The 19,415-nt window shown below is 36.0% G+C and overlaps 4 protein-coding genes across 7 annotated transcripts; 2 read left to right on the top strand and 2 right to left on the bottom strand.

Moving 5' to 3' along the window:
- Positions 3,417-4,773, bottom strand: LOC104769780 (lamin-like protein). Its single transcript, XM_010494067.2, has 2 exons — positions 4,521-4,773; positions 3,417-4,026 (listed from the first exon to the last, which is right to left on the bottom strand). The coding sequence occupies exons 1-2, from the start codon at positions 4,693-4,695 to the stop codon at positions 3,683-3,685; spliced, it is 519 nt and encodes a 172-aa protein (XP_010492369.1). The 5' UTR covers positions 4,696-4,773; the 3' UTR covers positions 3,417-3,682.
- LOC104769781 (DNA (cytosine-5)-methyltransferase DRM1-like) lies at positions 7,683-11,970 on the top strand. 3 transcript variants are annotated; one of them, XM_010494068.2, is made up of 13 exons: positions 7,683-7,881; positions 8,180-8,237; positions 8,336-8,464; positions 8,597-8,710; positions 8,807-8,918; positions 9,002-9,051; positions 9,173-9,272; positions 9,365-9,411; positions 9,495-9,581; positions 9,737-9,833; positions 9,971-10,068; positions 10,618-11,331; positions 11,431-11,970. In XM_010494068.2, exons 2-13 carry the CDS (start codon positions 8,235-8,237, stop codon positions 11,869-11,871), a joined length of 1,992 nt encoding a protein of 663 aa, XP_010492370.1. In that variant the 5' UTR covers positions 7,683-7,881; positions 8,180-8,234; the 3' UTR covers positions 11,872-11,970. The 3 variants fall into 3 exon arrangements, with proteins under 3 accessions (XP_010492370.1, XP_010492371.1, XP_010492372.1); XM_010494069.2 differs by lacking the exon at positions 8,597-8,710; XM_010494070.2 differs by lacking the exon at positions 8,336-8,464.
- On the top strand, positions 12,110-14,182 carry LOC104769782 (tRNA (guanosine(18)-2'-O)-methyltransferase). 2 transcript variants are annotated; one of them, XM_010494071.2, is made up of 6 exons: positions 12,110-12,392; positions 12,495-12,951; positions 13,308-13,446; positions 13,530-13,618; positions 13,704-13,842; positions 13,930-14,182. In XM_010494071.2, the coding sequence occupies exons 1-6, from the start codon at positions 12,257-12,259 to the stop codon at positions 14,059-14,061; spliced, it is 1,092 nt and encodes a 363-aa protein (XP_010492373.1). In that variant the 5' UTR covers positions 12,110-12,256; the 3' UTR covers positions 14,062-14,182. The 2 variants fall into 2 exon arrangements, with proteins under 2 accessions (XP_010492373.1, XP_010492374.1); XM_010494072.2 differs by having other exon boundaries at positions 13,557-13,618.
- On the bottom strand, positions 14,297-19,409 carry LOC104772268 (probable ubiquitin conjugation factor E4). The gene is made up of 16 exons (XM_010496902.2): positions 18,642-19,409; positions 18,087-18,291; positions 17,808-17,959; positions 17,447-17,720; positions 17,026-17,178; positions 16,721-16,924; positions 16,521-16,633; positions 16,300-16,417; positions 16,058-16,147; positions 15,776-15,979; positions 15,594-15,689; positions 15,391-15,513; positions 15,210-15,302; positions 14,959-15,123; positions 14,773-14,862; positions 14,297-14,676 (listed from the first exon to the last, which is right to left on the bottom strand). The coding sequence occupies exons 1-16, from the start codon at positions 19,382-19,384 to the stop codon at positions 14,500-14,502; spliced, it is 3,000 nt and encodes a 999-aa protein (XP_010495204.2). The 5' UTR covers positions 19,385-19,409; the 3' UTR covers positions 14,297-14,499.

A 19,415-nucleotide genomic window follows, 5' to 3' on the forward strand; every position in this document is an offset into this window, starting at 1 on the left:
TATATATATATATATATACAGATTTTTATGGACTTTAAAAAGAGTTTTTTGTCTTTGAGTATGATTAATGATCTCACTCTTTGTTAATGATCTCAAAAGTTGTAAAGTTTCGGTCAAAAATTGAGTTTCTTCGTTGCACCTCCAACTTTATATGTTGGCACCCGTTAGTTTTCACACCCTTTTGTTTTACACCTCTTTATTTATATAAAGTTGCAATGTTTTGATCCAACAATTGTGTTTCTTCGTCATACCCCTAGCTTTCTATGGTTGCACTTGTTAGTTTTTGCACCTTTTTGTTTCACACCTTTTTTTTTTACACCTCTTTGTTTTTATATATATACAGATTTTTATGGACTTTGAAAAGAGTTTTTGTTCTTTGAGTATTATTAATGATCTTACCCTTTGTTAATGATCTCAAAAGTTGCAAAGTTTCGATCCAACAATTGTGTTTCTTCGTTGCACCCCCAGTTTTCCATGTTGACACTCGTTAGTTTTCACACCCTTTTGTTTTACACCTCTTTGTTTATATAAAGTTGCAATGTTTTGATCCAACAATTGTGTTTCTTCGTCGTACCCCTAGCTTTCAATGGTTGCACTTGTTAGTTTTCACACATTTTTGTTTCGCACCTTTTTGTTTCACACCTTTTTGTTTCACACCTCTTTGTTTTCACATTTTTTTAATATATATATATATACAGATTTTTATGGACTTTGAAAAGAGTTTTTTGTCTTTGAGTATGATTAATGATCTCACTCTTTGTTAATGATCTCAAAAGTTGTAAAGTTTCGGTCAAAAATTGAGTTTCTTCGTTGCACCTCCAACTTTATATGTTGGCACCCGTTAGTTTTCACACCCTTTTGTTTTACACCTCTTTATTTATATAAAGTTGCAATGTTTTGATCCAACAATTGTGTTTCTTCGTCATACCCCTAGCTTTCTATGGTTGCACTTGTTAGTTTTTGCACCTTTTTGTTTCACACCTTTTTTTTTTACACCTCTTTGTTTTTATATATATACAGATTTTTATGGACTTTGAAAAGAGTTTTTGTTCTTTGAGTATTATTAATGATCTTACCCTTTGTTAATGATCTCAAAAGTTGCAAAGTTTCGATCCAACAATTGTGTTTCTTCGTTGCACCCCCAGTTTTCCATGTTGACACTCGTTAGTTTTCACACCCTTTTGTTTTACACCTCTTTGTTTATATAAAAGTTGCAATGTTTTGATCCAACAATTATGTTTCTTCGTCGTACCCCTAGCTTTCAATGGTTGCACTTGTTAGTTTTCACACCTTTTTGTTTCGCACCTTTTTGTTTCACACGCACCTCTTTGTTTTCACAACTTTTTTTTTATATATACAGATTTTTATGGACTTTGAAAAGAGTTTTTGTTCTTTGAGTATGATTAGTGATTTCACTCTTTGTTAATAATCTCAAAAGTTGTAAAGTTTCGGTCCAACAATTGTGTTTCTTCGTTGCACCTCCAACTTTCTATGTTGGCCCTCGTTAGTTTTCACACCCTTTTGTTTTACACCTCTTTGTTTATATAAAGTTGCAATGTTTTGATCCAACAATTGTGTTTCTTCGTCATACCCCTAACTTTCTATGGTTGCACTTGTTAGTTTTTGCACCTTTTTGTTTCACACATTTTTGTTTGACACCTCTTTGTTTTTATATATATACAGATTTTTATGGACTTTGAAAAGAGTTTTTGTTCTTTGAGTATTATTAATGATCTTACCCTTTGTTAATGATTTCAAAAGTTGCAAAGTTTCAATCCAACAATTGTGTTTCTTCGTTGCACTCCCAGTTTTCCATGTTGGCACCCGTTAGTTTTCACACCTTTTTGTTTTACACCTCTTTGTTTATATAAAATTGCAATGTTTTGATTCAACAATTGTGTTTCTTCGTCATACTCCTAGCTTTCAATGTTTACACTTGTTAGTTTTCGCACATTTTTGTTTCACACTTTTCTGTTTTTATATATATACATATTTTTATGGATTTTCAAAAGAGTTTTTTTGCTTTGAGTATTGTTTCACACCTCCAAGTTTAAAAATTATAAATTGTTTTTTTTAATTTATTAATCAACATGATTCACTCATCTTCGTTAAAATTTGGATTGTTTTACATATTGATTCTTTCATCAAACTTTTGTTTGGTATCATTTTCCATCTAACATGTATTGATCATCTCTTCCAAGTATTAATTTAGGTAATTAATTGTGATTTCTAATTTTTCATAGATTTATCATTTTAGTCAATTTGGTTGGTTGCAGCTATGAGCTCTTTCTCCCTGATTCTCTCATTATTTTTTATAAATTTCGATAGAATAGTGATTTAAATTTTGTTTTATGTGAATATCTTTCAAAATTAATTATCTGAGTATGATTAAGTAAACCTAGATTTATATATCTTTTAATATTATTATCTTCTTGTCACTGACTCAATTTTTCATTTTTATATATACAACAAAAATTTTATTTAACTAATTTGGTTGATTAATCTTAATCATTATTTATAACTTTGACACTATACAGTTAAAAAATTACCATAAAATTTCCACTCGAAATGTGAAATTAGCAATGTTAGTCATTTCAAATTTTCACTTTCCCGTGCGGTAACGCACGGGCCGACATCTTAGTTATTTACAAAAAGGATTAAAAAAATTGTTTTAATGACTCACATTTTTGGCTTTTATCTCTCATATAATCCTCATACAAAAAATAGAAATTACTAATTAGATAACTCAACTACTAGTAATATTTGGAGAAGAGGACGTTTCTGGTTATGGAGACCTGATGTTGTCACTAACCCGTAATCATATCCTCCACATTTGGGGTAATAGGTTAAAGTCGTAAACGTCTAAATTGTCACTGACAAAGACATACAACAACAAAAAAGACTAAAAATTCAACATTATGTAAAAATAGATTGTCGAGAATCTTCATTTTCATCAATGTACAATACTCCAAGTCCCCACCGATCAACCAACAACATCATTCTAGATTTCGTTTCTCAGGGGGTCCATAGGAAATTTACGCGTAATTCTTAAAAAAGAAAATATCCCTCCAAACAAAATTCAAACACAAATACACATAGCTAACATATCTAGTTTATTCTTAAGAATTTGGTTTCATATTTCGAACATATAAGAATAGTTTTTATCCATTTGGTTATAGATTTGACAGCTTTATGAAAAGGACGTGTGGTGGTTGGATTTTGATGCTATGCTACAATACGAACAATCACCAGATAATAAACTCACATGGAACAGATAAGCCAATGTTGAATATACGTTCAAAATAGAAATAAATATTTTATAATTTAATCCATAGTCCATACTCCATAGATAATCCCAAATACACACATCCTTTTTTTTTCTCAACAATTGAATTGAAACTCATCACACCTCCAACTCCAACTAAACAAGATTTTTGAATTATAAAGAAAAGATTAGGGATTAATTTTCTTAAATAAATCAAATACATATCTTTTTTTTCTCAACAATTAATTCAAAGACACACAAAAACAAAAGATTAAAAACCAAAAACAATCCAACATTACAAAAGAGATAGAAACTCAACTAAATTTAAAAGCTTTCCCTGAAAAGAATTTGAGGTGTTTTTTGTTTTTGTTTCAAATCGGTTTCGATTAAACTAAAGAACTCTTTCGAGGACACACACTACCACATCCTTGAGATCAAATCCCACATGGTAGGGAAAGCGAAAAGAGAGACAGGGATCATGAACTGAGCGAATCCAGTAACCATTGAAACTGAGCCAATGCTCTTGACAGGTGCAGATTTTGGTGGAGGAGGAAGCTTCTCGACTTTAACAGCAAGCTTCATGCCACCGTAACAGCCACCCTTCCCGTCGAGTAAGTAGTAATGTTTGGTCTGGTTGAGAGTTACAATGTCTCTCCCGGCTCCACGTGTCCAGTTACGTATTGGGTGGTCGGAGATACATCCTTCGTAGTCAGTCTTGTTCACTTCGAGAATGTTGTGTTGGTTTCTGTCGAACACGAAATCTGAGAACAAAAAGACCATTATTAGTTGCAAAGATTTGAGACATTTCTTGATTTGAAATCAAGATCTTTCCTTTTTCGAGCTAAAAATGGAAATGTATGATTTCAAGATTTCAACTTTTAACTCAGTGGGACACTGTTTATTAGACAACGAGCAGAGAGAGAGAGGAAAGAGCTATCCACTACTACTACTACGTCTCACAGTCTAAACAACCTTAAGAGTGTGTTTCAAACCAGATCTGGACTAATTAGGAAACAATTTTGAAAAAAAAAAAACAATGTGAATCAAATCTCTGTTTCCATTAGTGACCTTTTAAAGATTTGAAGGGGCATTGTATACAAGAAACTCGAAAAGCGTAAAAATTTTTGTAAACAAAAAAAAAAAGCTGAAAACTTTGAAACAAGAACTAGATTTTAAAAGCCAAACCTATATTTGCAAATCAGATCTAATATATAAACAGATCCGAGAGAGTGAGGGAGAGAGGGAGAGAACGTACAGAGCCAGTCACCGAGGTAGAAGTGCTTGCCCTGAGCCCAGATGGTGTAGTTAATGTTTGGGTTCCAGAACTTGTTTTCGCCGACTGTATACTTCTTTGCCGTCACTCCCGGCATAGACGCCGCCGTTAGAAAAGCCAGCACCACCGCCACAATTAGCACCGTGAATCTCGCCATTTTTGTTTGCTCTCTCTCTCTCTCTCTCTCTCTCTCTCTCTCTCTTCTCCTTGCGCAATTTGTGATTTTAGAAAGTGTGGGCTACTAGTTGGGGTTTTTATTTCCTTTTTTCAACTTCTGTTATTGAATTATTAATGGAAACTTAAATAATAATAAAATAAATGGTGTTTTTTGACAACCGCGTAATATTTGTAATTTGTCCGAATTTTCTTTTTAAGTATTTTACAATTTATTTACCTCAATTGATTAAATGTTACATTTATTTTCTGTTAATACTATGGTGCTACTATATAGAATAAGTAAATTAATATACTACAGATTATGAAAGAAGAAGAAGAAGAAAAAACAGTCAAGGGGTTGAGGAGCTGACAAAAAAAGCATACTTTAGTTTAAAGAAATCCAGACATATCCAGAACATCACGCTCTATGTCTTCTATACTACACATTTATTAGTATTAGACTCTTCTTTATAAAAGTTGTTACTATTATTTATATCTTTTGTTTTCAAAATTATGATACAGATTATACGCTTTTTGCATGTGATGATGATATGGTTTTTGCAACGAACGTTCTACACTTTTTTGTTTCGCTGTCTCTTCATTGCTTCCTTTATTTTTCCCTATTCACATTTTTATGGATTTAATTTTTCTATAAGAACAAGTTTGAACTGGATCTTGAAATGGGCTTTTAAGATCTGTTAATAAAAGTCTAAAAGAAAAGGTCTATGAGAGCCCATCGTTATTCATGTAGGTTGTTGACAGGTTGTTTGGGTTAATGATATGGTGCTTTGAACGAGGCTGATATATATCTAAGTTTTTATACAAATTTTTAGGTTTGGGGTGACGTATTATTACCTTGTATAAGAGATAATATTAGGTGATGAAATGTTTGGTTAGTGCTATCAAGATAAAAAATGATAGTGAAAGTTTTGCTGAATTGTTCATATGTTTTTTTATAGATATGCAACGACCTCACAAAACAAATTAGTATATGATATGTAACGGCCTTTGACTTGTGCAGGTAGTGTACATGTAATTTTGTATATCCTCCCCATTTTTTTTTTGCACGGCTCTTTAACTTTTAAAATTACAATTTTCACCCAAAAGTTTCTCATAAGTCTCTCTGAAGAACCCCTAGGTATTGGAAAATTCATAGATGTGACCACAAATTTCTATAATATCCATTTTGTGATTTTTTTTTTAACAAAATTGAATATGAAAGTACCAACAAATGAAAAGATCTCTTTGAATTTCAAATGTAGATGAAAAATTAAAATTGTTATTCTATTAAACAAAACCAGGTGAATCATCAAAACAAGTTTTGTATAATGTTTATGAAATTAGGGTTATTTTGAGTAATATCAAAAATATGAGCTTCAAAGCTGAGAAAAGAATGAGAAATTGGGTTTTCTTGTAATTTTCTCTAAAAAAGCTTTGACTCTCTTCTTCGTCTTATTCAAAAGTTTTCATTTTTTTAGGTTGTGAAATGTAAAAAAAACACACAATTTCTGTGAACCGTGAATGTGATCGATTCCTCTCATTACAAATCTCCGGTAAGATTCCGTATATTTTATAGCGGTGTTTCCTCTCATCTCTTTGAAAGACCTTTACTTGCACTACATTCATGAACATAGGTCATGTATTGTAATTATATATATATATATAGGTTTACAAACTGCAAAACTCATTTTTAGGAGTATAATTGAACATTCTTAAGTGCATCTTTTACAATTTATATCCAGTTTGAACGAGCCTAGATATCATCAATCACGTCCGAGGTTAGATTCGATGAAGTGTCATGGATGAATTTTTTTATACATTTTTAAGTTTGTTTTAAACGATATTTGAAAAAAAATCTGTGTATTTTTAAATAGCTAGCAATGATGATAAATTGTAAACATAGAAAGAAATGTTTAAATGCTTTAAAAGTTATAGAAAATTGTTGAACACAAAAACTGAAGCATTTATATTATCCAATGTTAATCACTAAATTTTAAGATTGGGAGTGTTCTTGAATTGGGAAATCAAAACATCATTTCTCAACAATTAAGAAATAAATGAGCAATAAATTGACTTCTATTCAGATATGATATCTCTTTTTAGGAACTTGTGACCAAATTTTATGGTAGTAATAGAGTCAATTTTAGTATAATTTTGTGTATTTTACCTGCACAAATAATTATCTCATATTTATTATCAATGTATAATTTTAAGAAGATAAAGACAAAAAATAGTGGATGCCAGCTAAAAATGAGTTGGCATCCACTAGATACTAAAAACATGAAGTTATTGTGAATTTATGCTAAAAAAGTATATATAATGATGAACTGATATCTGAGTTTTATACATTCTTTAGGTTTGGCGTGATGTATTATTACCTTTGTAAAAGAGTTTATTAGGTGATGAAATCTTTGGTTTTCGAAGTGCTATCAAAGAAAAAAAATGATATTGTGAAGTGTTGCTGAATTATTCATATGTTTTTATAAGATATGTAAACGACCTGACAAACAAATTACTCCTTTGACTTGTGCAGGTACATGTAATTTTGTATATCCTTTCCATATTTTTTTCTGTACGGGTCTTTAACTTTTTAAATTACAACTTTACCCCAAAGTTTCTCATAACTCTCTCTGAAGAACCCATAAGTATTGATATATTCATAGATGTGACCACAAATTTCTATAATGTCCATTTTGTGATTTTTGGTTAACAAAATTGAATATGAAATTAACAACAAATGAAACGATTTCTTTGAATTTTAATGTAGATGAAAAAGTAAAATTGTTATTCTATTAAACAAAACAAGGTGAATCATCAAAATAAGTTTTGTATAATGTTTATGAAATTAGGGTTATTTTGAGTAATAACAAAAATATGAGTTTCAAAGGTGAGAATAGAATGAGAAATTGGATTTTCTTGTAATTTTCTGTTAAAAAAGCTTTGACTCTCTTTGACTCTTCATCTTCTTCAAAAAGTTTCCTAATTTCTTCTGTATCGTCTCTCATATGTTCCCTCTGCTTAAATTTCTCAGTCTTCCTTTTTTTTTTTTTTATCTTCGTTTTAGGGTTTCATTCCATCGCAACTTTGTTCTGTTCACTCGCATTTGGCTACTCAGCTGAAATCTAGCTTTACCACAACCTCCGCAAGCAGCCGATCTCTCTCTCTCTCTCTCTCTCTCTCTCTCAGGGTACTCTCTGGTGTTTTCTTGCTTGTAACTTACATTGTTACGCATTTTTGACTTTTGATTTCTCGGACCTGATGACTGATCTCATTAAAGATTGATCCTTTTTTATGGGTTGTTGCACTTTATCCATGTCTATACATCGTTTTTGTTGGTTAAGACTTATAGGGGCTTAGAAAGCTGAAACATTCTCAAGCTTTAAAGATTGCAGTGAGGAAATGAACTTTTGTTAGGATTTTGATTTAGAAAGCAACTAATCTAATGGGTCGAGATTGAAATTGCACTCATGATTATATATTGGCAGGTTTTGTTGTTGTTGGGGAACAGTACTGGTAAATACATCGACGTTTACTGCAGAAATGGTATTGTCACCACCTTTGTTATCTATCAGCAGTTGTGATTCTGGAAATGAAAACGGTAAAAGTTCCAAGTTTTCTATGTTTGTTCAATGTTGCTTTAGGTGGAACATTCTGGTGGTGATGACAGTGATGAGATTTGGAATTCAGATGATGAACTTGAACGTGAGATAGATAACTATCAATCTTCTCCGATGCATTCTATGTCTGAGACATCAGGTGGACCTGCTGGTGTAAGTGCTTACTGAATCCTAAAGAAAAATTTCAATACTAACTTGTTTCTTTCACGCTGAAGCAATAATAGCTTGTCTCTTTCACGCTAAAGAACAAGTTTCTTTTTTAATGTTTGTTCAATGTTGATTTAGGTGGAACATTCTGGTGGTGATGAGATTTGGAATTCAGATGATGAACTTGAGATCGATAACTATCAATCTTCTCCCGTGCATTCTATGTCTGAAACCTCAGGTGGACCTGCTGGTGTAAGTGCTTACTCAATTTCTTAAGAACAATTGCAATTCTAACTTGTTTCTTTCACGCTGAAGCAATGATAACCGTGTTTTTGTTTTTGTGATTAGACAACCTCGCCAGACTTTATTCAGAAGGGAATCTCTGATGAGATGTTTGCTAGTTTTATTGAGATGGGGTTTCCAAGTGAAATGATTGTTAGAGCAATTGAAGAAACTGGTGGTGAGTCTATTTTCTGATTTGTGTAATATCTGAGATATGCATTTCTGAATTCTGTCAATCGATGAGATGTTAATAATTTGCAGGACCGACTTCAGAACCTATGCTGATTCTTGAAACTCTCTTCAAGTTTTCTGTGAGTCTCCTATTTGGCGTAATTTGTCATGTTACTTTGATTTTCTATATTTTCATTTCATGTTCATGGTCACAAAGTGCTTGTATCTAATTTTAATTCCACTTAATGTTTATTTGTGAAGACAAGCGATGAACCTAGTTCTTCAAAATCCAAAGTTATCAATCATCTTATTGGGATGGGGTTTACTGAGGAAAATGTCTTAAAAGCTATACAAGAATACGGTAATGACATATCTCTTTGCTCTTTTTTTTTTTCCAGGAATTGTGAAATCTTTTAATGAGGTTTTTACTGAACTTTCCCTGATACTATGCAGGAGACGAAAATATTGATGAGTTAACAAATGCACTTCTTACTTATGCTGTAAGTAAACATTACAATTAAATTGTATGTTGACATGAAAATTTAGTATTTCATGTAATAGAAGGTCGTTACTGTTTCATTAGGAGGTGGAGAAAATGAGCGAACCAAAAGAAGAGAACATCAACACTAATGATGATGACAATCTCTATACATTATCCTCAGATGATGAGGTACAATTTTTCAATCCAAGTTTCAAACCTTTACTTGGTTATAACATTTTCTGCATAATTTTTTACATTCAATACAATGCTCATGTCTTACATTTTTAAGAAGTTGATTGTGTATGACTGTATGTTGTCTTCTTATCTGTTTTGGAAAATGACAGGGTAAACTAAACTACTCGAATGAAGATAGTATACTCCACGATTTGATCAAGATGGACTATTCGAGGGAAGAAGCTGCTAAAGCTATAGAGAGATGTGGTACGCTCTCGATTAATTATTTATCAATATACTTCAAAAATTTCTTATCTTTCTGTTTAGATCTGTTAGACGTTTACTTGTTCATCGATCCAATTAGCATCCTTGCAAGTATTCACGTTTCTTCTCAAACTGTACAGGAAAGGATGCAAGTGTGGAAGAGGTCGTAGACTTCATTTGTGCTGCTCAGATGGCACGGCAGTTCGATGAGTTTTTTGCAGAACAAGATAAAAAAGAGGTAATAAGTCTAAGTCTCTTGAGTTCTGCATAAAGAGGTAAAAAGAGGTAAAAAGAGGCAAAACCTGTGTTGTTAACTTTATGCAGAACCTCAACTTGATTTTGTAATACAATGCCTGAGATCGTTGTTCTGTGTTGCATTCTTGTAGATATTAACTGTAGCTTTCAAATTTGAAAAGCTCTTGGATTGTGATCTTTGCATAATTTTACCTCTGATAGTTTGAACTCTGGATGTCCTTGGCCTTGGCTATTTTTTATTCGATCAGATGCTTTGGTTTGATATTACAGTTTGATGCCTTTTTCTAGTTCTACTCAATGTTTCACAGAATGTTACTAATTGCTTCCTCAACTCTCGTTGTTTTTGCCTGTGTTAATACTGGTTCAGTCTTTCTTTCAGAACATGTAATTACTTCAATTTGCAGCTGATGTAGGTAGTACACTTCATTTGTGTTATAACTGTGTGTGGCTAAATAGAAGAAAATTACCAAAACGGCAGTGAACTTTTGCCTAGATTATGCAGTTTCTCATGCTTGACTCTTTGGTTGTGCAGCTTATAACTAACAGCAAAAAGAGGCGAGTATACAATGAGCCATCAAGAAGAGAGAGAAAGCCGAACACTGCCACGGCCAATGACGAGCTCATCCGTCTACCAAATCCGATGATTGGGTTTGGTGTCCCTAATGAACCTGGACTTATGAAACACAGACCAGTCCCAATTCCCGATGTTGCTCGTGGCCCACCCTACTTTTACTATGAGAACGTTGCAATGGCACCTAAAGGTGTTTGGGCCAAGATTTCCAGCCACTTGTATGATGTCATGCCAGAATTCGTTGATTCTAAGTATTTTTGTGCCGCTGCAAGAAAAAGAGGTTATGTTCACAACCTCCCAATCCACAACCGATACCAAATCCAGCCTCCACCACACTACACCATCCAAGAAGCCTTTCCATTGACCAAGAGATGGTGGCCCACTTGGGATAAAAGACGGAAGTTGAACTGCTTGGTCACATGTATTGCCAGTGCTCAGCTTACAAACAGACTACGTGATAAGCTTGAGAGACATGATGGAGTGCCACCTGAAAGTGTGCAGAAAGAAGTCCTTGCGAGTTGCAGAAAATGGAATCTGGTCTGGGTGGGTACGAACAAACTTGCCCCGCTTGAGGCAGATGAGATGGAGAAGCTTCTAGGCTTCCCAATAGATCACACTCGAGGAGGAGGAATGAGTAGAACTGATCGCTTCAAGTCTTTAGGCAACTCGTTTCAGGTACATTCAATTACTTAAGGACCTCTCTGTCAGTTCAGTTTTCGTTTGAAAGTCTTTGGTTGGTTCTAAACTTGTGTGTTTTTTTATCCGTTTCTTTAGGTTGATACTGTTGCATATCACTTGTCTGTCCTCAAGCCTTTGTTCCCGAATGGAATCAACGTTCTTTCACTCTTCACGGGGATTGGCGGTGCAGAAGTCGCACTCCATCGTCTCAAGATTCCAATGAATGTAGTTGTGTCTGTGGAGATTTCAGACGTAAACCGAAACATCTTGAGTGACTTTTGGAAGCAGACGAATCAGAGGGGAATATTGAGAGAGTTTAGTGATGTTACAAAGCTAGACAACCATACCATTGAGCGACTTATGGAAGAGTATGGAGGGTTTGACTTGGTCATAGGAGGAAGCCCTTGTAATAATCTTGCCGGAGGTAATCGGATCAGTAGAGTTGGACTTGAAGGAAGTCATTCGTCTCTCTTCTTCGAATATTGCAGGATCCTCGAGACGGTTCGAAACAAATCAGCAGACATGAGGAGGAGATGAAGACTTTGAAGTCCCAAGTTGTTCTGATTTGAAAAAAAAAACACGTAGCACGTTCTAAGTGATTCAAAGTTGTAATTTTGCAGATTCTTTTTGTGCCTTCTCTCCACTGTAGTAAGGTTTACTATTACTGCAAGAGTAATAATACTAAATCGAAATTACACTAAACCAAATCGAACCAATACTAAACCGAAATTATTACACTACACTGACCACTTTATCTTGGTCGGTTCGAGACGGTGGTCGTTGAATCGGAGCCAGAGCCTTGGGACTGTGTGTGTGTCTCTCTGCTCTGTGATTTATCTTCTCCATTTTCGAATTCTTGAAAACTAAATCAAACAAGCTCTTAAACCTCAAGCTCCGATACTGGCAAGTGGCAAAGCAACACATGAACTCCTGCAAATTCCTTATCCGTTCCTCAATCTCATCTTTTGGATTCGTTCATCTTCCAAACCCTAGTTCCTCCATTACCTTTATCTCAGTTCGTGCTTTCTCTCCTCTCTCCGTTCTCCCTCCAAATCCATGTACTCACTCTCTCACTCTTTCCGTCTAAAGTTTCAACCTTTATGTTTTGCAAATTCGTTTGATTTCATGTATTGATGTTGATGCAACTTCTCGCCTTACAGGCATTGGAACAGCTCGACGCACGTTTCGCTCTACGACATTCGCGCAGTGTTATGGAACTGCGGCGGCTCTTTTACCGGAAGATTCTCCCAAGGATACTTTGAAGGAATTGCTAACAACTAATCGTGATGAGGCGTCGAGAAGCATGATGAAGATGGAGCGGAGGAGCATTTTGAGCGATGGTGAGGGTGGTTGTAGAGGGTCATGGTTCCCATACGAGGATAGGTTCAAGTGCGGTGAGGTGGATCTTAGTAGCCGTGAGGTGTTGGAAGCGGTGAGTCCTCATATGATGGAAGAGAGGGTAGATAGGTTTAAGCGTGTGGTGGAGAATCGAAGCTTCTCGGTTTGTCTTGTGGTTGAAGGTCTTGCTGACTTTGGAAACATCTCTGCTACGTTCCGCTCAGCTGATGCGTTAGGGATTCAATCTGTACATGTTGTTTCCTGTGACAGCTCCAAAAGGTGCCCACTTTGAGGTTGGCATTTTCTGTTTCTTGGTTCATAGGATTAGTTGGCAGTTATGTTTCTTGGATCATAGAATGGAATAAGAGAGGATCATTACATTTCCCCTGCTTTATGAGTTGGAATCTACACAGTGTAATAGAGTCCAAAATTGGAGTCATAAGTTAGAGATTGATCATAAGTTGGCTTTTGGTTCATACCCTTTAATGGATTCTTACCGTGTCTTGAACTGTGTACTGATACAAGAGTCATAGGTGATCACTAATAGTTGACTAAAATGTACAATAGGTTTGATCACATTTTGTGAATTCAAATACTGGTTTATGTGTGTGACTGTGTATTATGTATGTGTGTAGGTATAACGGAAATCGCCATGTGAGTATGGGAGCTGAGAAATGGCTGGACATCGAGTTTTGGGACACACCTAAAGAATGTTTCGAAGTTTTGAAGTCTCGCGGTTACAGAATTGCCACAACTCATTTGGGAATGGACACAGTAAAAAATCCTTTTTTGTATCTTCTTCTTGTCACCATTATTGATGGGGTAAAATGAATGTATGTTAGTAGTACGCATGACAGTTTATTGGTGTGGTAAATATCTCACAGGTTTCCATTTACGATATGGACTGGTCATGTCCAACAGCAATAGTTGTTGGAAACGAGGGAAAGTAATAATGTCATCTCTCAATTTCAATCAGCAATAGTTTTTGGAAACAGGTTCAGGATTTCTTAATGTTTGCGGTTAATTTGCAGGGGAATAAGTGACGAAGCGTTGGAGTTATCAGATCTGTGTTGTAGCATTCCGATGAACGGAATGGTTGATTCATTCAATGTCTCAGTGGCTGCAGGGATTCTGATGCACCACGCAGTCTCTGACAGAATCACTCGTCTGGTAAACCGATTGACACTGCTACACAATTTATTTTAAGTTAGCTTTCTTCAGTTCAGTTATGCTTATTACATTTTATGGTTTGAACAGGGGAGTCATGGAGATCTGTCGGAATCAGAGAAAGAGATATTGACGGCTGAGTTCTCACTTCGTCACAGTAGAAGCTCAATTAGCATTGCTTACGAATTTGCTAAACGTAAACGACACTCTGCTTCCTTCTAATTTTGAAACTGTATTCTCTTTTTCTTTCCCTTCTCCGTGTTATAGGCTTCACATTGTTGCTTTGCCCTGTAATCAAATATTTTTTTTGTCATATGAGTCTTACAGACATCCTTCCATCGAACGTATTAGTGTCGATTCAACAGTCTTATGCATCCATGAACGCACGTAAAAATACATAGAAACTCAGTAAACATCGAACTTGGGCTACTCTGAAACAGTTCCAAACATGATGATATGGCCATTTAATAGTATTTGCTCCATAATTTTTTACTTACTGTTTTTTTTCACCGAGACATGAAACTGCCCTAAGACATAAATTAACAAGCTGAAGACATAATATTAAAGTCACAATTCTAATAGAAAAGAAAGCCTAACAAAAAAGTATTAGAAAAGAGTGTTTCTGCTGCCTCTGTTATCATTCTGTTTGGAACACATAAATTAATCAATTAACATATTACTGCTTGTCGTCTGTATCCTCTCCTTGTTGCTGCTATCTTCTCCACTTGTCCGTTTCTTAGACTGATGCGACTTAACAAACTCATCGATTTTCGTCTTCAACTCGATGTCCGGTATCAACATATCCGATGTCAAATGTGCTCGGTTAAATGGATCATGCTGCGGCAGAAATAAGAGGATCAGATTCAAAGCCAAAATCATCAAACAGAGAAAGGGAGGTGCGTAATTGATCTTCAATGTGTTAGATATGCTTACATTGTCGCTGAGAAGATGACGTTGGATGATGGGTCGATCAACTGTGATTCTTGAGCTTGGAAGTATCACTGGATCTCTCATTAGTGTGTACTGCAAAAAATAAAAACAAGAACAGACTTTAGAGCATGTTCCTGAGATGAGATTTTAGGTTTCTCTTAAATGAGTTTTTCTTTCACAGATAAAGACCTGAATTGGGTCAAGGAACTCGTCAGGTATTTCGCCAAGTGCAGCTTCAGCATCCAGAGCTTCAGAAGCAGCAGCTTTGGCTTTTGTGCCTAACTCCATAAACTCTTGAATGATTCTTCCTTCTTCGCCTATTCTCCTAAGCACATCTGCTCCTGCGTTGAATAACTGCAAAATAACCGGGACTTGTTTCGTTCAGTAGAGACAGATAGATTATGATGAAAAGAGGATTTGGTTAGGAAGGAGAATCTGACCTGTTCGTTATATGATCGGCCATCACTGGATATGGCACCAGGGAATATGTTTTCTGAGTCTCCTCTAGCGAGATTAACATATATGCGAACAATCTTCAAAGTTCATGAAAGTAATCACAATTATATTCAGTAAGTTTTTCACACATTTGGCGAGGAGACTTGAGTAATAGTCATCACTAACCTGTTTAAGCAACTGTTTTGGACGGAACTCATACTTCTCGGGATCTTTCAAGCTTAATGATTTACGCTGTGGACCCACGAGTTGTAGCAAGAAGTAATTAAGCATATTCGCAACTCTCTCAACCTGGATAAGTACAAACAAACAAACTCTTCAGTTGGGTAATCCTCGGGTAGGTTTCCATTTCAGGAATAGGGTCAGGTTACCATCTCAGGGAGTAGAAACGGGGCAGTGATCTCCTCAGATGTAAATGCAAGCATAGTCACATCTTCATTTGCCAGCTTCATGTCGATTCTAACAATCTGCAGAGCAAAGTAAAGTTCTTTAGTGCATTGTGAATCAAGTAAATAGTAAGAAACAAGATATAAGAGTTGACAATCCAACTAACATTCTCCTGAGAATGGAAAAGTCTTGTTCTCTCCTGCCTCTCTTGAGTTGGTCTCTGCTCCCATTCTGCAGTGTTCGACATCTCTGCCTCGATTTGTTTAATCTCGAGAATTTTGTTCAGACTCTCATCTAGAAGATAGATGCTATCATTGACTAAGAAGTTTAAGAAGTTCAAGTACACGCCCTTCTCTTCATCTTTTGCAATCTGTAACACATCAAATTTAGCAACACTGGAACATGGTAATTGAAGTTCAAAGACATGGCCAGCTTATTAAGAATTTACCCGTCTCCAAGCATTCCGGTGACTAGGCACCTGCCAGAGATACTCCAAAAGCTCGGCAATGTTGTGGCGAATATTGAACTTGTCATAGAACTGTATTTGGAAAACTAGATTTCAGTTACATTAAAAGCAAGAACAAACAGCCATTATGGCTTCCAGAGCTAACATATTCGGTACTGTGCAATAGAGAGAAGCTCGTTACTCCAGAAATATTATAGCCACTAAACAAACTCTCTTGCAATCACCTGAGTGTGTGAACCCGTGAACTCAATGTCCACATATAGTTTCAGTAAATTCCTGACAAGATACTCGAGCGATAACTGATGCCCCTCAAAAAGAGAAGATGTGGCAGATGAAGAACCACTGCAAACAAAAGTTGAATTGAGATTGGTGGAACACGTTACTGCAGAACTTGTTGCATTAGCAACACAAATTGAGGTTTTTATAGCTTTCGTGAAGAAATCACCTTGAACGAGGCATCCAGCAGTTCAGAACTTCAACCATTTTTGCTCTGAGATACGGGTTTCTAACATATTCAGGACTTGCCATGAACATAATTATGAAGTTCATAAAGTCGTCCTTAAGAAAAGAGAACAACCATCATCAGTGCGAGTAAAAAGATAGAATTTCACCAGACGATTAATGCAAGATACAAAGTAAGCATACCAGTGGTACACCATCCAAAGCTTTGGGAATTCTTGAAGCAAATATCAGTAACTCCATTGCGTCTTCAACAAAATGCTCAGGCATACAGGAGAATTCCATGGGACAAGTTGACGGTAAAGGCATCTTAAAGCCACCAGCTAGTCCAACTAACCAAACAACCACTAGGCGATAGAAAGACAGAGCTCGCTGAATAAAATCGCCATCCTTCAATAAAGTATAGAGAGATAAAGTAGCTATTACTATCATGTTATCGGTCCAGAGAAAAAGGCAAACACGTTGTCAGAGCAGAGAATATGATTACAAACCCTCAATATTTGGGCCTCATGGCAAAGTTTTTCCTGAGAATACAGCTCTAGTTCTTTTTCCATTCGGGATATATCAAGTTCCAACTGTGGAGAAGGTGCTTGATCTCTCATGGCTTTTAGTTGTGCAAGATTATCTTCACCTCTCGAGATGTCCTACGTCATGCGGGAAAGAGAAAAGTAAAGAACAATACAATAACAATCATCTGCAAATTCAGGCATCAAGGACTCTTTCACAATCAAAATGTGAGACTAAGTTCAAGTTTCACTAAAGCCCCTTCTCATTTTCACTAACAAACGCCTTGAAAACACAATATGTCACCAAAATCAAATAAGAGCTTTCGGCAAATAATTTATCACAAATCATTTTTAAATGTCCAAAATCTTCAATATTTTGGGTTCGGAAAACTGTGATGATGGTTACCTGAGAAAGATGTTTAAAGTCAGAGAGTGCTTTTAGGAGACCCAAACTAAGGACCCTTGCAGTCATAAAGAAGCATTCACAAATGAAAGTGTATTTAGTTGCTGGCTTTGCATTTTTCCCAGAAGCATTACTACTAGAACTTGTGGCTTCTTTGGATTGTAACAAGCGACTTTTGTTCCCGTTTTCTTGCCCAGCACCATTTGCGTTTGTCGTAGCATCTTTGTCAACCCACTCAGAAACTTCTTCGGATGATGCATGGAGAGCAGTCAAGTCGCTGGTGTGGATCATAAATAATTTTGCTCATCACGATAATATAAAAATCCAGTGAGGAAATACAAGTAGAATATTTTGAGGACCATACCTTAATTTTAAGCGATGGCCACAGAAAGCATATTTTGGATCAATCTTATCCCTTTTAGTTAAATGCGGGTCTAAAAATGGTTCACAGAGCCGGAGCATAACTGCACTGAGGTTAACAAACATGCCTGAGCTAGCACAAGAGACTGGATCAACCTGTCATACAAGACATACATATTACAAATGCTGGTTTGAGCAAAAAAGACAAATACCAACTTGATGAAACCGAGAGAAGACAAGAACAATTCATAAAAAAAGATTTCTTTTAAATACGAATGTTTACCTGTATATGGCCTCTAGATGCATTTGCATTGATCACCTCTGCAAGAAACTGTAGAACACACTCACGGGTATCGGTACTTTTAAGTAAAATCATCAGTACATCATGCAACTCGCTGTACAATATGTTCATAAACTTTTTAATTGTGGAGAAGGATGATAATAAATCTGCGGGACGACGTTCCGATGCTTCAGAGAAACACTGCTGCCTGATATCCACAAAAACAATAGACATATATTAAGAGAACCCTTAAATTTGCAGACAACACAATATTCCAAACTTAACAGAGAGCTTACTAATGTTTCTGTTGGTTATGTCCACTGATCACCTAACCTAACTATGCTGGATGTGTATAATCATGCTTTATGTATATCACCTAGCAGTGTCATCTTACAAGCCAACTACATGTTCTTCTTTACTTTTTTTGATCAAGTCTCTACTATGAATGAGTAAAGGTAAATAACAATTCTTACTATCCAAACTACCTCAATAACTAAAACCACCCAAAGATTAGAGAATTCTAAGAAAGAGAAACGAGAAATATAAGTTCGAACTCACCCAACATCAGGTTGACTCTTGAAAAGCGTATTATCAGGCAGTGCACTAATATGGAAGAAAGGGCCGAGAATGCTTGTCAACTCCATGGCTCTACCGTTCATATAGGCGCCACGTGGAACCCACCACTCATGACTAACAAGAGATTTAGCTCCTACTGGTAAGCTAACAAGATACTTGAGTGCACTCAATGGTGGCTGGAAATCTCCAAGCACTGATACATTAATAACCGTAGACCTCAAATCCTCGTAAAGCTCCTTTAAAATTGGGTCCAAGCTATCAAAATCCGAGTCTTTGAAAAACTCATCCAAAAACCCCGGAGGAGCCTGAACCCCACTGCTACTACTTCCAAACATATCCAACGAACCAGAACCAACCTCGGCGAAAATCAACGGCAGCAAAGGAGACTTGTTCTTCTTCTTCAGCCTAGTATCAAGTCCACCGCTGCTAGGTGTATCCGCGTTGCCAAACATGTCAGGATTGGCCAAGTGAATCCTACAGTAAGAAACAGCGAGCTTCTTGGCCTGTTTAGTGACAATCTCCATCTCCGATCTAAGACTCTTGTCCTTCATAGACTGGATTTTCTTCGATTCGTCGTGAGCACGACGGTAGCAGCCGAGTAGGTAAGGGAAAGGCGGCTCCGCGGATGAGAAGTCGCCGGAGAGACGATCGATTAACACTCTCTCCATCAGATCACGAGAAAGCAAAAGCTCTTTGCCTTCGCTGAGAACCTCAGCGGCTGTCATCTCCAAGTAAACAATACGAGGATCGGAATCA

Source organism: Camelina sativa, chromosome 20, assembly GCF_000633955.1.
Source record: "Camelina sativa cultivar DH55 chromosome 20, Cs, whole genome shotgun sequence".
Lineage (NCBI taxonomy): Eukaryota > Viridiplantae > Streptophyta > Magnoliopsida > Brassicales > Brassicaceae > Camelina > Camelina sativa.